This window comes from Manis pentadactyla, chromosome 1, assembly GCF_030020395.1.
Source record: "Manis pentadactyla isolate mManPen7 chromosome 1, mManPen7.hap1, whole genome shotgun sequence".
NCBI lineage: Eukaryota > Metazoa > Chordata > Mammalia > Pholidota > Manidae > Manis > Manis pentadactyla.
In genome coordinates this window covers 195,010,541-195,031,537 of record NC_080019.1, presented here as the reverse complement: position 1 = coordinate 195,031,537, position 20,997 = coordinate 195,010,541, and the positions used below count along the sequence as shown (strand labels likewise).

At 46.2% G+C, this 20,997-nt stretch overlaps 1 protein-coding gene across 6 annotated transcripts in view; it reads left to right on the top strand.

Moving 5' to 3' along the window:
• Positions 1 to 19,224, top strand: part of HSF2BP (heat shock transcription factor 2 binding protein) — a 136,907-nt gene extending 117,683 nt beyond the window's left edge. For 5 of the 6 annotated variants that reach the window (XM_057505062.1, XM_057505055.1, XM_036912147.2 and 2 more), the window contains one exon: positions 17,210 to 19,224. In XM_057505062.1, the coding sequence (XP_057361045.1) occupies positions 17,210 to 17,418 (209 nt within the window). In that variant the 3' untranslated portion in view covers positions 17,419 to 19,224. The remainder of the gene's footprint in view (positions 1 to 17,209) is intronic. The other variant, XM_057505065.1, reaches the window with a different exon arrangement.
• Positions 19,225 to 20,997: the final 1,773 nt, after the last annotated feature.

Here is a 20,997-nt window from a genome sequence, read left to right as displayed (position 1 = left end):
ATAGTAATCTGAGAAATAATCAGATGTCATCGTAGGGCCGGAACAGTTACCCCCTGAGGGAACGGTGCAGTGAATGGCTGAAGGATTCATAAAGAACATGCCAAAAACAGGATTTTCAGAATGCTCGCTTGTCACTTGAACAAATAGCATGCAAGGCACAATTTGAATGACTACTACTTCGATTTTCACTGTGGACACTCTGGTGGTCTTACAGATATTTGTACATTTGAATTCATGTTCAAAGCATCTTTTTCTTTAACCTAAAGAAAACAACAACAAAGACCTGCAAACAGCAAAGGAAAACCAAGTAGATACCTCATTTCTCAGCTGGTGAGTCACTGTCATGATGTGTAGCTTGCAGGGTCGTTAACTTGCAGCACATGTCCAAGGTCAGACCTGGCCCAGCAGCCAGCCTGTCCAGCACAGCCCCGCTGCAGGATATGATGGCAGCTCTCGGCCAGCCTCACAGCAAACAGATGGCTTGGCGTGCGGTGGGCTTAAGGCACAGCATCTGTGTGGGCCCTGCGAGCTCTGCAGGCCTCATGGTGTGGTGTGCTCAGGCGTGGTGCCCGCCAGCCCACGACAATGTGGAGCCCGGGACTGTGCACAGCGCGTGGTCTGGCCCTATGGGCTCCTGCTTTGTATCCTGCGTTCTCTTGAAGTTTCTAGGGAAGTTGTTAGGGTTCTTCAGAGAAATGGAGCCAGAAGGACACAGAGATACGTAAGAGGAGATTGATTACAGGAATTGACTCATGCAGCTGTGGAGGCCTACAATCCGTGTCTGTAAGCTGCAGGCCCAGGAAGACTGTGGTGCAGTTCCATCCCTGTCTGAAAGCCTGCCAACCAGGCGTGCTGAAGTCCAAGTGTGGAGAAGATGGGCATCCTGTCCAGCAGAGAGCGTAAATTCACCCTCCACCATTTTGTTCTTGCCAGGCCCGCAGTGTATTGGCTGAGGCCCAGCCACACTGGGGAGGGTCATGTTCTCCATTTTGTCTGTGGATTCAAATGCTAATTTCTCCTGGAGACACCGTCACAGACACAGCCAGCAGCAGTGTTTCACCAGCTCTTAGTCTACAAGCTCACACATGAAATTGACTCTCACAGAGTCAAGTAAAGGAGCTAGACCGAGATGGTGCCAAGCACCTGATGAGGTGGTGCTGGTAACTGATGCTTTTGAGTGCGTACTCCATGCAGGGCCGTATCCTGTATGTGCGTGCCAAGTGCATCTAACTCCCATAACCCCTCACCAGCCCTGTGAGGCTGTCCATGCCACCCAGGTACCAAGTGGCTAAGCTGGGACCTGAGCCAGGCACTGGGCCGCCGAGTGAGCAAGGGGTCCAGGGTGGAGAGACGTCAGTGTGGACTTGAGAGGGAGGCCAGAGGACTGGCCAGGTGCCAGGCTGTGGGTCTGGGGGGCAGCAGGAGTTAGGTTGGTTTGGGGACGTGGGAAGGGCTTCTCTGGGATGGCTTTGGCAAAGCCTGTTCTTCTTTCTCTCCTCTTCCTCTGCCGCCTCCCCTTTCTTTTGCTTTCCCTTCTTCCCATTATCAAAATAAATTTTTGTGAGTGCATTATAGTAGGAGAAAAGTGCACAAAACGTCCAAGTGAAGCTGACACATTACTGCGAAGGAGTACTTGTTACCACCACCCAGGCTGGGAACTGGGAAGCGGCTGGCGCCCAGTAATCCCTTGTCCCCCCTCCTTACCACTTCTCGCTTCCTCCTCCTCTACTGCTGAACATCACGGAAGTGGAATCTGCTTCCATGTCTGCTTGCTCACCCACACCGTGTGAGGGTCCTGCTGTCGCGGGCGGTGGCAGGCATGTCCGCTGCTGCCTTGCAGCATCTCTCAGCTCCTGCCCTGCCCTGCAGGGTCCTTCACTGGGGGGCCGTCCTGGGTACTGTAGGATGAGGAGCAGTGCCCCTGGCTGCCACCCACTAGGTGCCAGGAGCACCCCCAGCAGTGACAGCCAGAAATACCTGCAGATACTGAAAATGTCCATGGGGGGCACAGTGCCCCTCTAGCTGCAGTGCCCACTTGCTCTTTGTTTGCACAGTTGGGTTGTTCCTGCTTTTTGACTTTTACAAATGATGCTGCTCCAGAAATTCTTGTGCCTGTCATTTGGTAAATGTGTGTATTTTCCTGTTGGGTGTACATTCTAGAATGGCGGTTTTGGGTCTTTGGAAGCACCTGTCTTCAATTTTAGCAGCTCAGGTGGGCTCTTCTCCACAGCACTTGTCCCAAGCATATGGTGTGGCAGTCTGGGGATGTTCTGCTTTGCATTCACACACCTGCCACCACCAGCCCCCACCTGGCCAGCCAACATGGGTGCAGCATCAGCTCACTCTGGGTTTATGAGTGCTTCTTGGTGAGTCCTGAACTCGGGCACCTCTTCCTGTGTGTACTTGGTCTCTTGGATATCCTCTTTGGTCAAGTCCCAGTCCAGTATCCTTCCTGTTTCTTCTGCTAGATAGTCTGCAGTTTTACTAACTTTTACATTATGGAAACAAGATCTTTGCTGGTTTTGTAAAAGTTGCAAATATATTTATTTTACCCCTCCCTCCCTCCCTCCCTTTCTTTACTGGGTCTTGCTTTATTCTCTTAATGGGGTCTTTCAATGAGCCAGAAGTTCTCAATTTCAATGTAGTCTGAGAGTTTTATGTTTCTTGTGAAGGAAATATGTACCTGCCTCAAGGTCCTGAATATATTCTCCTGTGTTAGGTCCTAGAAGCCTTCTCTGTGTTTGTAAGTTTGGTTGTCCATCCCCCTGATTTGTGTGTATGCTGTGTGGTAGGGATGGCTGTCCATGGGCCCAGCACCGTAGTTGGGGGATTGGCTTTTCCCTCCGGCTCTGCAGAGCAGCCTTGTCCTTTAACAGCATTCCAGACACGTTTCTGGGCTCTCTGACCCATGGCACTGGTCTCTGCCGTTTCTGCCAATAACACATCTCTGTCATGATTGGTAAGTCTTGGCACCCAGTACAGATTTTCCCTTATCTTCAAGAATGCCTTTGCTGTCATTGGCTCATTTCCATGTAAATTTAGAAATTGCCTGTCAAACTCCTTAAGGGAAGCTGTTTTGATTTTGACTGAAATTTCATTGTATCTGTTGATAAGTTTAGAAGAACTGATGTCTTTATAGTGTTGAGACTTCAGTACATGACATGGTATATATTTCTCTTCACTGTTTAGATCTTTCTCTCATAGTGCATTGCAGTTTTTTTTTTCATAGAGATCTTTAATGTCTTTCATTAGATTTGCTCCAAGTAGGAATGATTTTTTCTGATTATGTAATTATTTTGTCCTCTGTCACTGGACACTATCCATTTGCTCAACAAATCTTTCCTAGCTGCCTGGCCCTGCAGTGTGCCAGGCACTGTCCTAGGGATGGGGGTCACAGCAGTGAGCCGCCAGCCCCAAGTCCTGCCCTTCTGGAGCTGGGGAATGAAGAGACAGAGGAGAAAATAGGTGAGCAAAACATACAGAGCATTTTATGATATTTAATGCTCCTGGGAAAAGGCAGCAGAGGGGAGTGGGAAGGCAGTGCTGTTTTCATTTTAATTTTAAGCTGGTGGCCGAAGGCTACTGAGCAGGTGGCTTCCACACAGAGACCCAAAGGGAGTGGGAAGTGGGCTCTTAGGACATGTAGCAGTGGGAGGGAGTTAGCAGAGCGGGGACCCTGAGGCCGCGGCCTTCTTGCTGTGGGAAGGACAAAGGTCTGTGTGGCGAGAAGAAGCTGCTGGAGAGGTGAGGTTTTGTTTTGTGCAGCTTGGAAATGGCTCTTTATGGAATACCAACTATGTACCAAGTATTTCGATGGACACTTTTATATGTCTTTTCATTTAGTCTTTACAGGAATGACTCAGAAGATTTAAACCTCCAGTGTTCAGCTGAGGAAACAAAGCCCAGTCAGTCTTTGTTTAAACAACTTTGCTAAGGTGATGGTGGTGAGTGACTCCAAATGGCATGTTTCATCTCTGTAGGATGTTACTGTGCTCTGTCTTGGGTGTAAACCTTCAGTTCACTGCATATTTTAGTGTATGCATTTAATACATGAATTAAAAAAAAATAAGAGTAGTTACCAGATAAGTAAAGAAAGATAGATGTGTTTGTTCTAAGTATGACTGAGAACAGAAAGGCCCTCTGAGCTTGTGTCTGAGCTGTGCTTTAAGGAGCCAGTTAGCCATCAGGAAATTTCACTGGATCAGGTTTGGTGTGTTTCCTTTGTCTGAATGCCTGTGTTCGAGAAATGTGGGGAGTCAGAGCCTGTGACAAGAGCATCCCAGGATGTATGGGGTTAGAAATGTCTCAGTGCCATGTCCTTGTCTTCGTCCTTGGTTAGTTACAGCTTAGTTCCCAGAGTGCCATTTGGTTATGTCCTTCCTTTGCCTACCCAGCGGTGGTTGGGCGTGGGGTAGATGAGAACACCTGTCACCATCTGGGGAACTGGCATCTCAAAGGACCCAGTTTGGGACCATAGCATTCACCTGATGGTGATGACGAGTGTGTGTGTGGAGAATAGGAAGGGATGGTGAGATGGAGGTAGGCAAGGGAGTTCCTAGGCTTTCTTTCCTGTCAGAGGGAGGGTTGTGCATGTCAGGGCTTCTTTCTAAGGAGCCTAAGGGTCAGCACACACCAGCTGAGGATAAAACATGTCAGTTGTGCTTGTGTGTAAAGAAATGCTGTTTAAACATTTCTAATCATATTACTGAAATATGGTTACATCCTAACTTTCCAGTCTGAATTTCCCCCCAGAGTCCTGCAGATAATAATAGGGACACATGTTGCCTGCCTCTAAGGATGATCAGTCTCTGGCCAGCCGTGCATCATGCGTGCCAGCATCTGGGCCGGTGTGTGTGCATGTAAGTTGATCGGCACACTTTGCATTGTTGGCTGGTGCTGCTCTGCTTGGCATGGATGCGATGACGTGATTTAAGCCCAGCTACAGGCACAGTTCCTGCCAGCTGCTGCTGGTGCTGACAGATGTGACTGTGAGCTGCGTGCTTGTCGGATGCATTTGTGACAGGCACCGGTGGCTCCAGAGCTCAGAGCCTCAGAGCTGTGGGGGTGTCACCTGGGGAGGCTGTCTGATCACCTTGTGAAGTCGTGTCTCTGGTTGTGGCTGTTGGTGACCGTCCTGGCATGCTCCTTTCTTGCCACAGTCCTCCCCACTCCCAAGTGCCTTAAACCGTGAACTCCATTTGCACTCTATGAAAAAAAAAACTGCAATTCACTATGAGAAAAGTCTGTCCACCACTGGGGAAGAAACAGGGTAGGATGCAGCGGCTTTGTGCCCATCCAGGCTCTTAGCAGCACTTTGTGAGAAGAAAAGAGCCCCAGAATATCAAGAGGGGACTAAACTGATAAAAATGTAGGAAAAACCCAGCAGAATATTATTTCATTTGTTTTGATTTGCCTGAGCTTTAATTGAATAATGAAATAATGCTTTTTAAAAAATGTGTGGGACCATGTGTGTGGTTTTCAAGAATAGGCAGAACTAGTCTATGGGGATGGACTTTAGAACATCAGTTGCTTGTGGGTAGGGATTGCCTGGGAGGGAAGGGACATGAGGGAACCTTCTGGTGGATGAAAATGTTCTGTGTCTTGTTAGGATTATGTTGTATATGGGTGTATATGTTTGTCAAGACCTTTTGAATTGTCCTTATAAGATTTGTGCAGTTTTCTCTGTGCAAATTTGAACCTCATTTTGACAAGCCTATCCAAGAAAAATGTTTTTATTCACGTAATTTTATATATAATAACTAATCCCTGTCTGCTGGTGCCAACCTTTTTGCTGCTTTCGAGACTTTGTCTTTGGTTTTCAGAAGTTTGGCTATGATGGGTCTCGGCATAGATTTTTTGAGGTCTATCTAGTTGGGAGTTTGCTCAGCTTCTTGGATCTGTAGGTTTGTGCATTTTGGCAAATAGGGTAAAAATCTCAGCCATTCTTTCTTAGAATTTCTTCCAGCCCTGCCAATTTTCCCTTTCTTTCCAGAACTGCAATGACATGAATGTTAGATCTTTTTTATAGTCCCACTGGGCCTAGGGTCTCTGTTCATTTTCTCTTTCAGTCTGTTTTCTCTGTCATTTAGATTGGGTGGTTTTTATTGTCCTGTCTTCTATTCAATGCTATTGACTGATTATTTCCTCTGTCCCCTCTATTCTTTCTCCACCAAGTTTTAGCAGTTACTGTACTTTTCAGTTCTAACGTTTCCTATCTATTTTTCTTTATGCCTTCTATTTCTTTGCTGAGACTATTTTCATTTGTTTCCAGTGTGTTACGGCTGCTCATTGAATAACTTTTATGGTGGCTGCTTGAGAACCTTTGTTAGATACCTCATATCTGTGTCATTCTGTGTTGGCATCAGGTGATTACTTTTTCTCACTCACCCACTGGTTGCTTCACCCATCTCTAAACCCAAAATTGGGCCATTTGTTGGAATGTTCTGTCTCAAGTAATAAAGATTTCCGTGACTATTTTACAAGATATATTGTGTAGGTATAACTCAGAATTTGCTCATCTGTGGCCCAGACCCAAGTTCCGTGTTATTCTCCTGCCTGTACAAATTTGGTGCGTGAGCTTGTGACCGTGTCCTTGAAACACATCACAGAGCTAACCCCTCTCCCTTGTGGTGGTGTCCTCATGAAGTTACTCCTGTTGGGCTGCACCTCGACTGCCTTTGTCTCATTTACGACTTCCGGTGGCTTATTTTACTTTGCCCAGCTTGCCTAGTTATTTTGTTTGTTCTGAAATGTCCTTGTCATTTGAATTACATCAGCCTCAGCCACATAATATACGGTCTTTTCATTTATTGAGCAAACATTTTATTGTGCTGGGGGCACAGTGATGAGCAAGGCATGTGAGGTCCTTACTTTCCTGAAACTTCCCGTCACTGGGGAGGGGAGAGAATACTGTCATAAAATAAATGGTATCCAGAGAGTCAGAGGGCAGTGGGTGACAGAGTGAGGCGAGTAGCTTTACATTGAGTGGTAAGGGAAGGACTCTTTGAGGAGGTAATATTTAAGCTGACACACGACTCTTCTCTGGAGTTTCCACATCTGGGACTGCATTCCCTTTCTGTTCTTGCATGCTGTCCACTTTCTCCATCACAGTCACAGCCTGTGAGGGGCAGAATTGTTGAAAATTCCTATGTTAGAGCCCTAACCCCCAGCATCTCAGAAGATGACTGTATTTGAAAATTGGGCCTTTAGGGAGGTGGTTAAGTTACATGAGGCCCTTAGGGTAGATCCTAATGTGTTCTTATAAGAAGAAAAGATCAGGACACATGAACACCAGGGATGTGTGAGCACAGAGGAAAGGCCATCTTCATGGCAAGGAGAGAGATGTTGGGGAAACCAATCTGCTGATAACCTTCATCTTGAACTTTCAGCCTCCAGAACTGTGAGAAAGTACATGTCCTGTTGAAGCCACCATAAAGGCCTGTGGTGTTGTGCTGTGACAGCCCAGCCAGCTGATATGGAGCCCTTAGCATACGAATCGCAGATACTTCAAATTCCTTGTGTGCTCATTCCGAAATCCCCATCAAGTCAAGTCTCGTCCTGATGCTCTGTGGGCATTTTCTTTTTTCCTGGGCATTTTCTTTGTTTTTCACATGCCTTGTAATTTTGGGTTGAAAGCTAAGATGTTATTTACTGGGTGGTAAGAACTGAGGTAAATAAGGCTGCAGTGCGAGGTTTCCTGTTGCTCTGGCTAGGGGCCGGGCTGTTCAGGGTGGGCTCCGGAGTAGGTTCACATCCTCCTGCCGTCCTTCCGTGTCTCCCCTGCTGCCGTTGGGCTTCCCTGAGAGCCCTCCTTAGGTGGACACTGTGTCTTGCAGCTCCCCAGCTGTAATGCTGTTGTGTATTACCGTGTATTGTCATCCCTGTTGGTGTGGTTTAAGGTGCGGGAGAGGAAGTCCATCATCTGATGATTAAATCTCAGTCTGTAGTGGCCTGTGTCCCTGGGCTGTGACCGTTCCAAGTGTTCTCAGCCCCCTCCCCTCCTGAGATGAGTTACAAATGGGAGAAGGGGCCAGAGTGGGGGAAATGCCCTTCTGTTACCAGGCCGTAGATGGTGGAATTCCGTGGTTCCTGTCTTCTCCAAGGAAGGAATTCAGTCAAGAGACCAGATGGAGAGTTAAAGCCTCAAAGAATTTTTTGTGTAGCAAAGTGACAGGAAAGTAGCTCAAGAGAGAGGAGCAGGATGACCCGGAAGGTGGGTAGCCACCCGCTGGGTTTTCCATTGTCTTTTATGGGGTGTATTTGGTTTCCTACCTCCCATTTGTCATTCTCATACTATCTCTTGGATTATCTTGTTTCCTCTCCATCAGCCTCTTTGTGCAAGTTTGTGCCGGGCGGTCATTTCCACATGACAGTCTAAGAGAAACTCATGGTGGGACCCACACTATAATGTAAATGATATAATAGTGATATTATGATGGCTTCAGGGTCATTAGTGACAAGTCTTCTTAGGTGCACACGCTCCAAAATTGGGAAGGTCCCAGTGACCTGTATCTTTTGCTTATCAGTGTGTGCTGCACGAGGAAAAAGGCGTTGGTCTGAGGGAGACAGGCCCGCCTCTGGGTGGAGACTGGGTGGCCTGCCAACCGCCTTTCTCCCGCCTGCTCTTGTCTGTCTCCTGCTACTCTGACAGCTTCCAGCAGGTTAGGTGAGCTTCCATAGACTCCTTTTCCCTGGGGAAAGGCCTTTGTTATGAGCAGTCAGTACCCTGGCTGTGTTTCATAATGGTTTCTTCCCTTCCCTTGGCAGAGCCATGTGAGAACCTCGTGGGGTTCCTGGAGGTCAAACCCACAACAATGTGCAGGTTTCCCCTAAGACTGCAACCCCAGGAGTTTCTACCCCCATGGTAGTCCACACCCCGTTCTCATCAATTTGTCAAAATTATTATTTACATGTTTTTATCAGCTTATGGCTCCAGCGGCTTCTGTTCCAGGAAAGCTGATCTTGGCTGTGACTCTTTGGGTTTGCCTCTCTCTTCAGAATTTGGGGTGGTCATCACCCTGCAACCTCAATTCAATGAGAGGTCCAGGAAAAGTTTCAGTTTGTTCTGCTTTTCTTGTTGTAAGAATGGTAGTGACAGCATCCAAGCTCTTTACATGTTGAACTGAAACTGCTAAGCTGAAATTTGAGAGGGGCGAGGCATATGAAGATGGGGCTGGGGCATTCTGGGCATTTCCAGGACAAATGGACCAGGCATCTTAGGGAAACCAGGAGCAGGCCCGTGTTCCTGTGCATGGTGAGGAGAGGCCCCTGGTGTGAGGGGGCCCAGGGAAAAGGCAGGGCTAGATCAGGTCGAGGACCAGGAACTTATCCTGGATGCAGTGAGGACCTGCTGGGGAGCAGGATGTGGCCTGTTCCAGGTTCCACATACAAGGGTTTTGTTCAGGCTGCTGTGTGACAGATAGGGATGGGAAGAGGCAACACTGGAGGTATTAAAGCAGAAAGCTGCGGAGAAAGGGGTGGCAGTACTGTGGGTGAGACCAGATAGCCGAGCCTAGGGTGTTGGTTACGGGTTTAGGCTGTGTTGGAGGTGGGGGTGACAAGACTGCGATGGCTGTGAAAGGAAAGAACACCTGTGTGTTTGGCTGAGCACTGGGTGGATGGTGATGGTGTGTGCTGAGACAGGAGGACAGAGCAGGGGCAGGTGAGGGCGAGCAGGGCTTGAGAGTGCTGTGTCAGTCTGGTTAGAACAGAGAGGGTGGCAGACTCCCGCGGGTAGGGGTGTGGGTAGGTTTGGGCAGACATGGAGTCTAGGACTCCAGGGAGAGGCTAGGGCTGGGGAAGTGGGTTTGAGAGTCACTGGCAGGGGTCACCTAGGGAGAGCAGGTGGAGAAGGAAGCCTGGGACAGAGCCCTGGGGGCTCCATATTGGAGGCCAGTATAAGGAGGGGGAGCTGGTGGAGGAGCCCCGAGGAAGCCAAGGAAAAAGAAGGGAGTCAGGAGAAGGGAGGGCCAGCCACGGTCAGAGAGGTCCCGTGATCCTGAGGCACCCTCTCGGAGGCCGGGTGGCAGCTGAGCGGAGGAGGGGAGCTCTGCAAGGCCAGTGGACCACGGGCGGTTCCTGCAGGGCGCGGGCCTGGGAAGGGAGGCAAAACTGGGCTGTAACCAAGACAAAACTTTGAGGTGTTTTTTGTCTGAAATGTCTTTATTTACTCTCACCTGTAATAGCTTGGCTGGTATAGAATTCCAGGTTGGAATTACTTTTTATTTCTGAATTTGAAGGTGTCCTTACATTATCTTCTAATGTCCAGTATTGAGAAGTTTTGATTCTTGATTCTTTGTATGTGATTGGTTTTTCCTTCTAGAAGCATCTGGAATTTTCTGTTTCACTTTCTGAACTGAAATATGTTGACATGTGTGGCAGACAAGTGAAGGCTGCTAGTAAACTTACAAGCCTCTTTACTAACCCTTTTGCTCAACTAAGGTCAGTTTTAAACTGATTGGGGCAGAAGTAAAGTAGGGAGAGGAGCAAAAAGAGGATTCTATCAAGTATTCCTGGTTGCCCATCAAGGACGGAATAAATGGGTTAGAGAGCCCAGCGTCCCAGGTTCTATCCCGGAGGTCTCAGCGTCCCAAGACCTGAAAAGTAAGGCCTGTTTTCAGACTTCTCCCTTAACAGGGAGGACGGAAGTCCTCGGCTTCCTAGCTTAGAGTTTAGGGGGCTTACTGTGATCTGGGGTGATCCTGAGAAACGGAGGCAGTGGAAATCGGCTTCCTAGCTTAGGGCATAGGAGGAATTGGCTTCCTAGCTTAGGGCTTAGGAGGAATAAGCCTCTCCTCTCCTGCTTCTGAGAGAAGAACACTGAAGAAGGTGCAAGTGCAGAGGAAACGGGAGAATAGGGTTCTCAGCTGGCTAAGGTTTTGGCAGTAACTAAAGGTACCAGAGTAAAGGTGGAAGAAGGGAAGAGAGGCAGCTTTTAAACTGAGCTCTTAGAGTCATTAAAGGGAGTGGTCTGGCCAGGCAAGCCTCCTGGAGATCTGGGAGCCTCATCAGGGGACACTAGGAGGTTAAGGTCCCTGGGGAGCATCTCGGGGTGCCTGGGCTGACGGAGGCAGCTGTGAGGAAAAGAAAACTGCTGTGCTGACAAAGGTTTGGGCCCGAGGTTATGACACTCCTGCAGGCTGCAGGCTAGGCCGGAGAGGTGGGCTCTCAGTGGGAGGTCAGAGTTAAGTGGGACTTCAGATCCCAGAGTAAGTCTGTTTCCCTCTAAATGGAAAATAGAGAAAATAGAGGAGACATGATGACAGAAAGAACTTAGTGCAGAAAGGACAAAGGGTCATAGAATAAAGGCAAGTGAGAAGGCCCTTAGCTCCTGCAGGGAGCCATTGGAGAGGAGGAGAGTAAAGGGAGAACTCTGGCTGCTCTGGGTGACATTCCCCAGGACCCACTTGTGACCTGCCTCGTAGGGAGGGGTTCCCTGCAAGGCGAGCACATGTGAGTGCTGCCTCCAGCCAGGTCTAGTGGACATCTCATGGCCAAGGAGATCCTGAGATGGGAGTCCTTGGGGTTTGTCCCAATTAGCTGACCAGCAGGGAACACAAAAAACTTGGAGGGTGTTAGAGAAGAAATGCAGTGAGTGGGAGAAATCTGAGAACACAGAGAAGGAAGTCTCTGCATGGACATAGTAAACCCTGTGTGGGGACTTGCCATGGGATTGGAAGTGGGTGTTTTACAGTGTTTCTCTGTTGTGTGGACATTGTCTTGCGGTCAGTGGGGTGCCTAATGCAATGTTCCCTGGTCCACAACCAACTTACCCTGTCATGGGAGCCTTCTGGCAAGCACCCTGTGGCCTTTGCTGCTTGACCCGTGCCCAGAGTGCAGCTGTTTTGGTCCACGAGAGACAGAGAAGGAAGGGAAGGATTCCCAGAGAAGAGGTAGATAGTGAGTGAGGGAGTGCCTCCAGCCAGGGGGCGAGGCATACGCAGTTACCGGGGGTGGGAATCCATTGGAGTCATGGAGTCGTGCAGCACCAAATATGTTGGTGGGAGAGGTCGGTTTGGCTTACCGGGGATGGAATCCATCCAAGTCACGGCACCAAATATATTGGGGGAGCGTTGTGTATTTCCTCTGTCCTTGTCCCTGCCATGACAAAGAACTGAAGGGCAGAGACACAGTAGTGAAGCAGAGTAAAAGCTTCATTTAAAGTTCCTTAAAGAGAGAAGAAGTGCAGCAGGCAACCTCAGCAAGGAGAGATGCCCCGAAAGGTTGGAGAGAGAAAGTTTAAGATTAAAAGGTTACACATACTTAGAAAGTGCAGGCGACCTCAGAGAGAGGAGTGCCCCGAAAGGTTGGGGGCTCCCCCATTTAAGGATTCTTTAGGAATGTGACTAAGGGCTGGGGGTGCAGACTTGTTAAGTGGTCTTTGAATACTTAGAATTAACTTTACACAAGGAAGTTCCTGCCCTGATTTCTCTCTGGGATCCTGGCGTCTCTGGTCTGGGAGCAGATCAGACTGCCTGCCCAGCTCCCAAGGTGGGCTGAGCTATTGTCTGTTTGCTAAGGAGTAAGTTAATCACCTTACATTTAAGTTCCTGGGTATTAAAATACAATCTTTAAGATGGAATCTTTCCTGCTTTTCACTATGTTGTTTACGGCTGGGCCTGCATGCTAAATTAGTTGCCTAGGTTACAAACTACTTAATTAGGGTCAGACGAGAAAAAAACAGCATATAGGTAAAGGTAAAGGAATTGAGCTGGGCCTGCGTGGTTGACACAGTAAAGACACAGGCTGTGCTGAGGGACCTTCCTTTATCTGAGAAATATTCAAACATTCCAGGCCAAGTTGCCCTTGGCTTTTTGAGCTTTAATCGATTAATTTTGGGTCTTTTTTTACTAGATTTTCTGGCCTTTTTCCCTTTCCACCCCGCTCATATCTATTTTCCTGCCTAACATTAACAATGTTGAATCGTCCAATTCATAAATATCTCTCTTCATTTAGTTAAGTTGTCTTTGATTTCTTATATCAGTATTTTATGGTTTTTAGCATACAAATTTTGCACATATTTTGTAAGATTTATACCTAAGTGTTTCATGTTTTTGTGTGTGATAGTCTTTCTTAAAATTCCATTTCCAATTTATTGTTACTGATTGTAAGTCCAAGGAGAGGATATCCCAGGGCAAAATACCTCTAAAAACCGAAATCAGTCAAAGGGAGAAATAAAGTTTAAAACCCATTGATTGCTTACAAAACTGCAGTCCGGCCCATCTCTCTCTTCTGCACCAATAGCAGCAAAACCGGCCCTCCCCGCACCTCTCAGGTACAGGTATGCCCTCCTTGCCCAGGTAATTACCCATTGATATGGAGATGAACTTCTCTCCACCCCTGAGGAATGATGCAAATTCACTAAAGCCTTACTTCTTTCTACCTCTGAATGCCTATTGATATGTAGATGTACCAAAGCCAGGTGAGATATTCTGGAAATGTTGCAATTTTACCCACAGATACATGAATACAATTGGTTTTTTACACTGACTTCGATTTCTGTGACCTTGCTAAACTCAACTAGTTCTAGTAGCTTTTTTGTATATTTTTGGGGATTTTCTATACAGACAACCATATTGTCTGCAAATAGTTTAGTTTCTTTCTTTCTAATCTATACACCTTTCATTTCTTTTTCTTGCCTTGCTGCACAAGGCAGGATCTCCAGTATAGTTTTGAAAAGGAGTGTGAAGATGGACAGCTTTGCCTTGTACCCGATCTTAGGTGAGAGGCATTCAGTGTTCTCCCATTAAGACAATGTTTTTTGTAGATGCCCTTTATCAAGTTCAGGGTGTTCCTTTCTATTCCTAGTTTGATGAGAGTTTTTATTATGGGTGGGTATAGAATTTTGTCAGAGGCTTTTTCTGCATCTGTTGAGATGATCATTTGGTTTTGCTTCTTCAGTCCATTGTCATTGTAAATGACATTGATTGATTAACAAATGTTGAACCAACCCTGCCTTCCTAGAATATGTATCTATTGTTTATGAAATATCTTTGTCTAGTTTGGGATCAGGGTAATTCTAGACTAGTAAATAAAAGTTGAGACTTGGTCCCTCCTTTCTGTTTTTTGAAAGGCTTGTGTAGAATCACCACTATTTTTTCTTTAAATGTTTAATGGATTGCCAACAAAGCCCTCTGGGCCTGGGGTTTTTCGTTGTTGGAAAATTTTAAACAACAAACTTAATTTCTTTAGTAGGTAAAGAATTTTCAGGTTACCTATCTTTTCTCTTAGTGAATCTTGGTATTTTATTTCTTCCAAGGAATTTGTCCATTCCATCCAAGGTGTAAAATTTATGGGAACACAGTTGTTCATAATATTCCTTCAATATATGGCGGATCTGTGGTGGTATCTCCTTTTTCATTCCTGGTATTTGTGATTTGCCTCTGTCTTTCTTTCCCCCTCCCACCCAACTCTTTTCCTTATTTAGTCTGGCTAGTGTTTTATCAATTTTATACATTTTTTAAAAAGGGACAGCTTTTGATTTTATTGGTGATTTTCCTAATTTTTTTTGTTTGTTCTCATTTGTATTGATTTCTGCTCTTTGTTACCATTTTCCTTTTGCATGTTTTGGGTTTGATTTGCTGCTTTTCTTTTTTCTTTTTTTTTGAAGATGAAAGCTAAGATAACTAATTTGAGACCTTTATTCTTTCCAATATGAACATTTAATGCTATAATTACCCCTTAAAATCACTGATTTAACTGCATCCACAAATTTAAAAGTATGTTGCTTTATTCCATATATTTGGGGATTTTTCAAAGATTTTCTTGTTTTTTGTCTTTGTTATCTTCTGTTACTTACTATATATTTCTGTGATTTTGAATTTAATCCCTGTGATCACAGAATGTGTATTTCAGATTCTTCTACATATCAGTTAGGTCAAGTTGGCTGATACTGTTGTTCAGGAATTCTGTGGCCTTACTGATTTTCTTTCTTCCTTTTTAAAAATCAATAACGGAAGTAAGAGTGTTAAAGTTTCCAACTCTGACTGTGAATTTATTTGCCCTTAGAGTGCTTTGTGTCTTTTGAAACTCTGTTGTTAGGTACATACATAAGACTGTTATGCCTTTATGCATTGACCTCTTTGAGCAATGTCCTTCCTTACCCTGGAATATTTCTTGTTCTGATACTTTGTCTGATAATAATGTAATCTCTGCACCCATCTTTAGTCTTTTCATGGCATATTTTTTATATCTATCTTTGGGTGTCTTGGAGACAATGTATAGTTGGGTCTTGTTTTATGAATTCTCTTAATCAGTGTGTTTATACTGTTTCATTTAATGTATATACAAAGAAATACAGAAATATCTCTCATTGTCTCCTCCTCTTTTTTTTATCTGCTGTTGGATGGAATATTTTCATATTCTATATTATCTGCACTGTTGGTTTATTGTTTACACCTTAAAAACTTTTTAATATTTGCTCTAGGATTTATAATACAATCTTTAATCACAAAGAGTTTTAATTTAAAAACATACTTCTTCAGATATACTGCAAGATCCTGAAAACAGCGTTTTCCCATATGTTAATCATATTTATTTCAAATTCCTTTTCAGTTGTTCCTGTTTCTGGGTCATCTCTTAGTCTAGCCCTGCTGATTACTTTGTCACTTTGTGGGGTGCTTTTTGTTTCCCTTGCTTTGCCATTATAATTTCTGATCCAGTGTTGGACATTGTGTGTAGGGTAGTAGAACAGGGGTCAACAAACTTTTCCTGAAATGGGCTAGGTAGTAAATATTTTGAGCTTTGAGAGCCATGTATAGTTTCTGTTGCATATTATCCTTCTGTTATTTTTCTTTTTAAGTAACCTTTTTAAACATAAAGGCCACTGTCAGCTCATAGGCTGTTCAGAAGCAAGTCATGGGCTGCATGTGGCCTTTGAGCCACTTTTCTCTGAACTCTGCAGTAGAGAACGACGTAAGTAGTGCCCTTGGAGAAGGCTGCCCCCCACCCACCCCCGTGCCTCCATGCTGTCGGTTTGGGGCCGAGGCAGGTCACGGTGTTGCTGAGGTCGCCTTCTGTGCATGGCTGGCTTCGTACTCCTCTCCCTGCCTTGTGCTGCGGTGAGGGCTACGTTGCTGGAGTCACTTCCTTAGTGTCTTGCTCCACTCATAGCTGTTGGTCTCCAAGGGGTCTCCTTCCATCCTTTAGCTCCTTTGCAGAGGTTGACTGCTCTCACAGGCTCCTGGGTGTTTGCTGCGCTGCTGGGGAGCGTGGAGCTCCTGTCTGTCTGCGTCTGGGCGGTGGGGCCTCCCCAGTGTCCCCGTCCCCCTGCTGTGGCAGCCACGTGCTGCCTGCTTCTTCAGCAGGTCTCATCCTAGGTAAAGTTTCCCTCCCTTTCTCCAAAGTAGGGAGACTCCCCTGGGCCGGGCCAGGACACCCTGCCCTCCCCAGGTAGAGCAGGTTTTCTGGTGTCCTTCCCCTGCACAGCAGTCTTCAGGATGCCCTGGGCTGCTCTCACGCAGCAGAGGAGGCCTCTGGGTGGGCTGTGGCCATCCCCTCCTTCATCCTTGATTGGCTCGCTCCTTCATCCTCTTACTTCCTAAAAGTGTCTTCACATGTAGTGCTAGGACTTAGCCTGGTTCCAATTACAATACCCAATCAAGACATGAGTTGATGGCATGTGAGAGGTTCCCAGTAGGGAGGAGTGGTGAGGAGAATTGGACCTCTCCTGGCTAGGGGTTGTTGCTTTGTGTCAGGCTGTTTCCGCCTAACTGTTCTGTACTGGCTGCTACAATACATGCAGGGCTGCTGGGTTCTAACTCCAGGCACATTCATGTGGAGACAGTGGGATACAGTGAGTGTCGCAAGCTGTGACTTTGTGGAACTCAGCGGACCTGAACAGATGTCAAAGCTGCATGTGGCTTCTGAAGGGTTTGCTACTTCACAGTGAAAATGAAGAAATACCTTTGAAAACCATCTTATAAGTAGACAGAATGATAGCAAACATGAAAAGCCCTCATATTTTGAATTCAGCCTTTTAAAATTAAATGATTGTAATACTTGAAGACAAGAGGTTACTAAATAGATGAGCTCTCTCATGCTGCTCATTTGCTAAGCATTTACATCAAGAAATGACACTGTTTCTGGGTCAGCTCCTATTTTTCTAAACTGTCAAATCTGTCATTTGGAATGGTCAGGAATGCTTGTTTCTATCCCAGGATTCCTATAGAAGGTTGTCTTCTAACCGGAAACATCACTGCTTTCACCCTAGATCCAGATGCAGAGGTGTGTCTTCACGTATTGCGACTCGTCCAGTCTGTGGTTCTGGAACCGGAAGTCTTCTCCAAGTTGGCCTGTGAGTTCCAGAGCTCCCTACCACTGCAGCGCATCCTGGCCATGTCCAAGAGCCGCAACCCCCACCTGCAGACTGTGGCCCGGGAGCTGCTAGAAGACCTCCGTGCTCTGGAGCGTGACAGGTAGGGGCACTCTGTATGCCCCTGCCCCTTCCCCAGGTCTCCACTTTGTACTGCGAGCCCATTACTGTGTGCTGTGTGTCGTGGGGGGGCAGAAGGGTTGACTAGAGATGTGCATGAATTGACATGTATCTACAGAACTTCCTTCTGGAAAAGAGAGTGCTGGTTGGTGGGTGGTTAATCTTGTCAGAGGGGAGCCTAAGAAAGAATCCATCCTTCTAGACTGGCCCATGTTAGCTGACCCTAGGGGAGGGCCTTACTGGTTTCCTTTGGCTCGTAGACTTTTTGAGACCTGTGGGTTTTCTCATAAAAATTGGGGGATTAAATAACCGCCTACCCCTTGCTCAGCATTTTCCTGAGATGCATTTCTTTGAAAAACAATTCATTCTCTCTCTAGTAATTATAATTACCTCCAAAATGCAAGTTTACCTTTAAACCTTTTGGTGAACCACTATTTCAGATAACATTGGACATTTTAGTTCTATATTTTTGTGCCTCTTTTATTTTTGAATAAAGAAAGAAGAGTCATTGATGGCTACAATGATTATATTTTGAAGCATTATAAACTTGGCACCAGGAAGTTATATATTACAACACATGTACTTGGTTAGTATGTCCTTATACTGTTCTGGGCCGTTTGGCTGTAAACTCAGATGTCTAGTCTTTCGTGTAACAGATACCATGAAAAGGGCCTCGCAGATCCCAGCGCCTGCAGTTCACTGAAGTTCTCTCAGTGATGGACGTGGGTGCAAGGGCCCCTCTCCACGAACATCCTTTGCAGCCGCGCCGCGGCCCCTGGCAGATGCATGTCACTTCTCACAGACCCCACATATGAGAGTGGAGGGTCCCTCCAAACCGGGCCTCAGCATCACATTAGGGAGACGTTGCTCCCTGCTCTGGTGCTGCTCCCTTCTGCGTGACATCGCAGGCCTGGGGCTCTGGGTGTCCTGTAGCAGCAAAAGCTGATGCAGGCATCTCCTTCCTGTGGCGGCTTTATTGACATTTAGGAGCCGTTTCTGCTGTGTGTGGCATTTTAGAACAACTGCATTCTTCTTGTAAGTAGATTTTTATAGGCAATGTACAATCTATGGCTGAGGTTGGATAAAGGAGCTTGGAGAAAGGCCCAGCTGCTGAATTTCACCAGCCGACATATTGTGGAACACTACCATCTTCAGAGCCAGAGAAGTGTTGTAAAAGGCAGTTTAAAATTCATGGAGGCAGGAATTGGTCCATCTGTGCTGTGTGGTTCTGTAGGTCCTGACTACTGGCAAATAAAATTGAGAATGTTGTGGTTTTGTACTTTTTCTAGCATGGTCTCATTTTTTCTTTTTGGTTACTTGTTTGGTAAGGTATAAAACTAGTGTATTTGTTTTGCTGCTCTCGGAATGCAGTCTTGCTCCCGCTACAGATGAGGAAGGGGAGTACAGTGAGCAACGGACGGCTGAACCTGTGAGTGCTGCGTAGTTTACTAATTAGTAGATGGATGTGATTAAGGAGGATGCATTTTTTTCTCCTAATTTTGAAGTCTAAGGATAGCAGGAGGTTCTTAGGAAAACTTCAGGAAGAAAGACATGACAAGTACATGTTTTGAGTGGAAAGTATATAAGGCCGATTCTAAGGCATGACCGGCCTTCCTAATATTTCTGCTCTTCATGTGAGAGTCAAGGGAAGAACATGCATTCTTTAATTTTTTGCATATAGAAATCTAAAGAAAATTCCATTTTACAAGTATGTATAAAAACATGTACTTGGCAGTGTTTGAGGTCCCTTGTGAATTTTAAAAGCAGAAGCAAAAGCAGTAAAATGGTACATATATTTTCAAAATTTAATTTTTAAAGAATTCCTGTTTTATTAAGTTAAGGAACTTACTTTCCCCTTGGTGCTGTCAGTTTGTATGTAAAAGCATGAAACCTGCCAGGCCAACAGCCAGGCGTCACTCCCACCTGACGGCTGGCTCGCAGGCAGTCCCAGCAGGCATCTTGCCATAGGCCAGTGAGACCTGTTTTCCGTGCGGCCCCAGAGTAGCAGATCCTTGTTGAGATGCAGAGCAGTGCAGCCTTTGTGGGTGGGTTTTTACACCTGTGTCTGTTCATGGCCTGAACTGGGATAAGCCTGATGTTATAGGGAGTTCTCATCCCAGATATTTATGTAGCCTCATGTCTTTCACTTACTCATGAGGACTTAAAGATCATTTAGAGTACTGAGCACAGCATCACAAGCCTGGTACTTGAGGAAAACCAGCCCAAGGCTGGATCCCAGACCATGGGTAAGGAGAGATTTTTAATAAGTTGTTAATGTGCTCATTATATCAGTTCTTCCAGACATGCCATTGCTATATTGCCTTGATGTTAATATAATGGTAAAGCTTGATAAATACTTTTGTAGACTTAATTTCCCAAGGAGTCATGAAGTTGAAGGTTGCTCTGTTTTCTTGCATGATGTAGATGTTTAGGCTGCCTCAGAGGGACTTTTCTTACTGGTGCAGGGACTCAGGCATAGACCCTAATATAATGTAGGGTCCAGCATCCTTTAGGGGGTGTGCAGGCTCAGAAGGTGGAGTGAACAAACTCATTAAAATGTCTCTGCACACTTTTCAGTTCAGGCTGGAGGGGGTGTGGTGGTGGGGATGAGGGAGGGTGAGAGATAATCGGCCCCCCTCTTCTTCCCAGGGACTCTCCTGTAAGGCACACCGGAGCCCTTCTGGTCTGAGAATTTGCATATGTAAATTTGTGTCCAGATGTAGACTAAGGAGTCTTTAGAGTGTGTGTGTGTGTGTGTGTGTCACAGAATGAAGACTGTTAGTATCCTTGTAGTTGTGATTCTTCAGTTTTTAAAAATACTGTAAAATTTACTACATAAACATAAGTGGTAAACATAAACTAACCATTTTAACCATTTTAAGTGTAGACTTCCGTGGCATTAAATACATTCAGTGTTGTGTAACCATCGTCCCAATCTAGTTCTGGAACATTTTGCCATTCCAAATAGAAATTCTGTCCCCATTAAACAATAGCTCCTCATTCCCCAAGGGCCTTCCTTCCAGCCCCTGGTGTCCCCTCAGTACCCAGTATGTTTCTGTCTCTGTAAATTTGACTATATTCCTCGCATAGATGGAATCATAAAATAGTTGTCCTTCCGGGTCTGGCTGTTTGAACGAACATCACGTCAGCAAGGCTCTTCCATGCTGTAGCGTGTGTCAGGACTCTGTGCTTTTTATGGCTGAATCACCTCCAGTGTATCCATGTACGTTTTCATCTGGATCTGGGGTATTCCCGCGTCCGGCTGCTGTGGGCAGTGCTGCAGTGAGCACTGGTGAGCCGCAGCCCCCGGGAGTGCGCCTCTGTGAAACCCCTGCACCAGGTGCAAACGCTCTGCCTAACTGCTGGAGCCGCCACTGCTCCCGCCTGCAGGGCGTGAGGCCTCTGGTTTCTCCACACCCCTGTCGGCACTCGCCTTTTTGGCTCAAGGTCACAGCCGTCCTCACGGTGTCGGGTGGCATCTCACTGTGGTCTTCATTTGCCTCCCGACGGCAGCGGTGTGCTGGGCATCATCTCGTGCTTGCCGGCCATTTGTGTCCTTTGGAGAA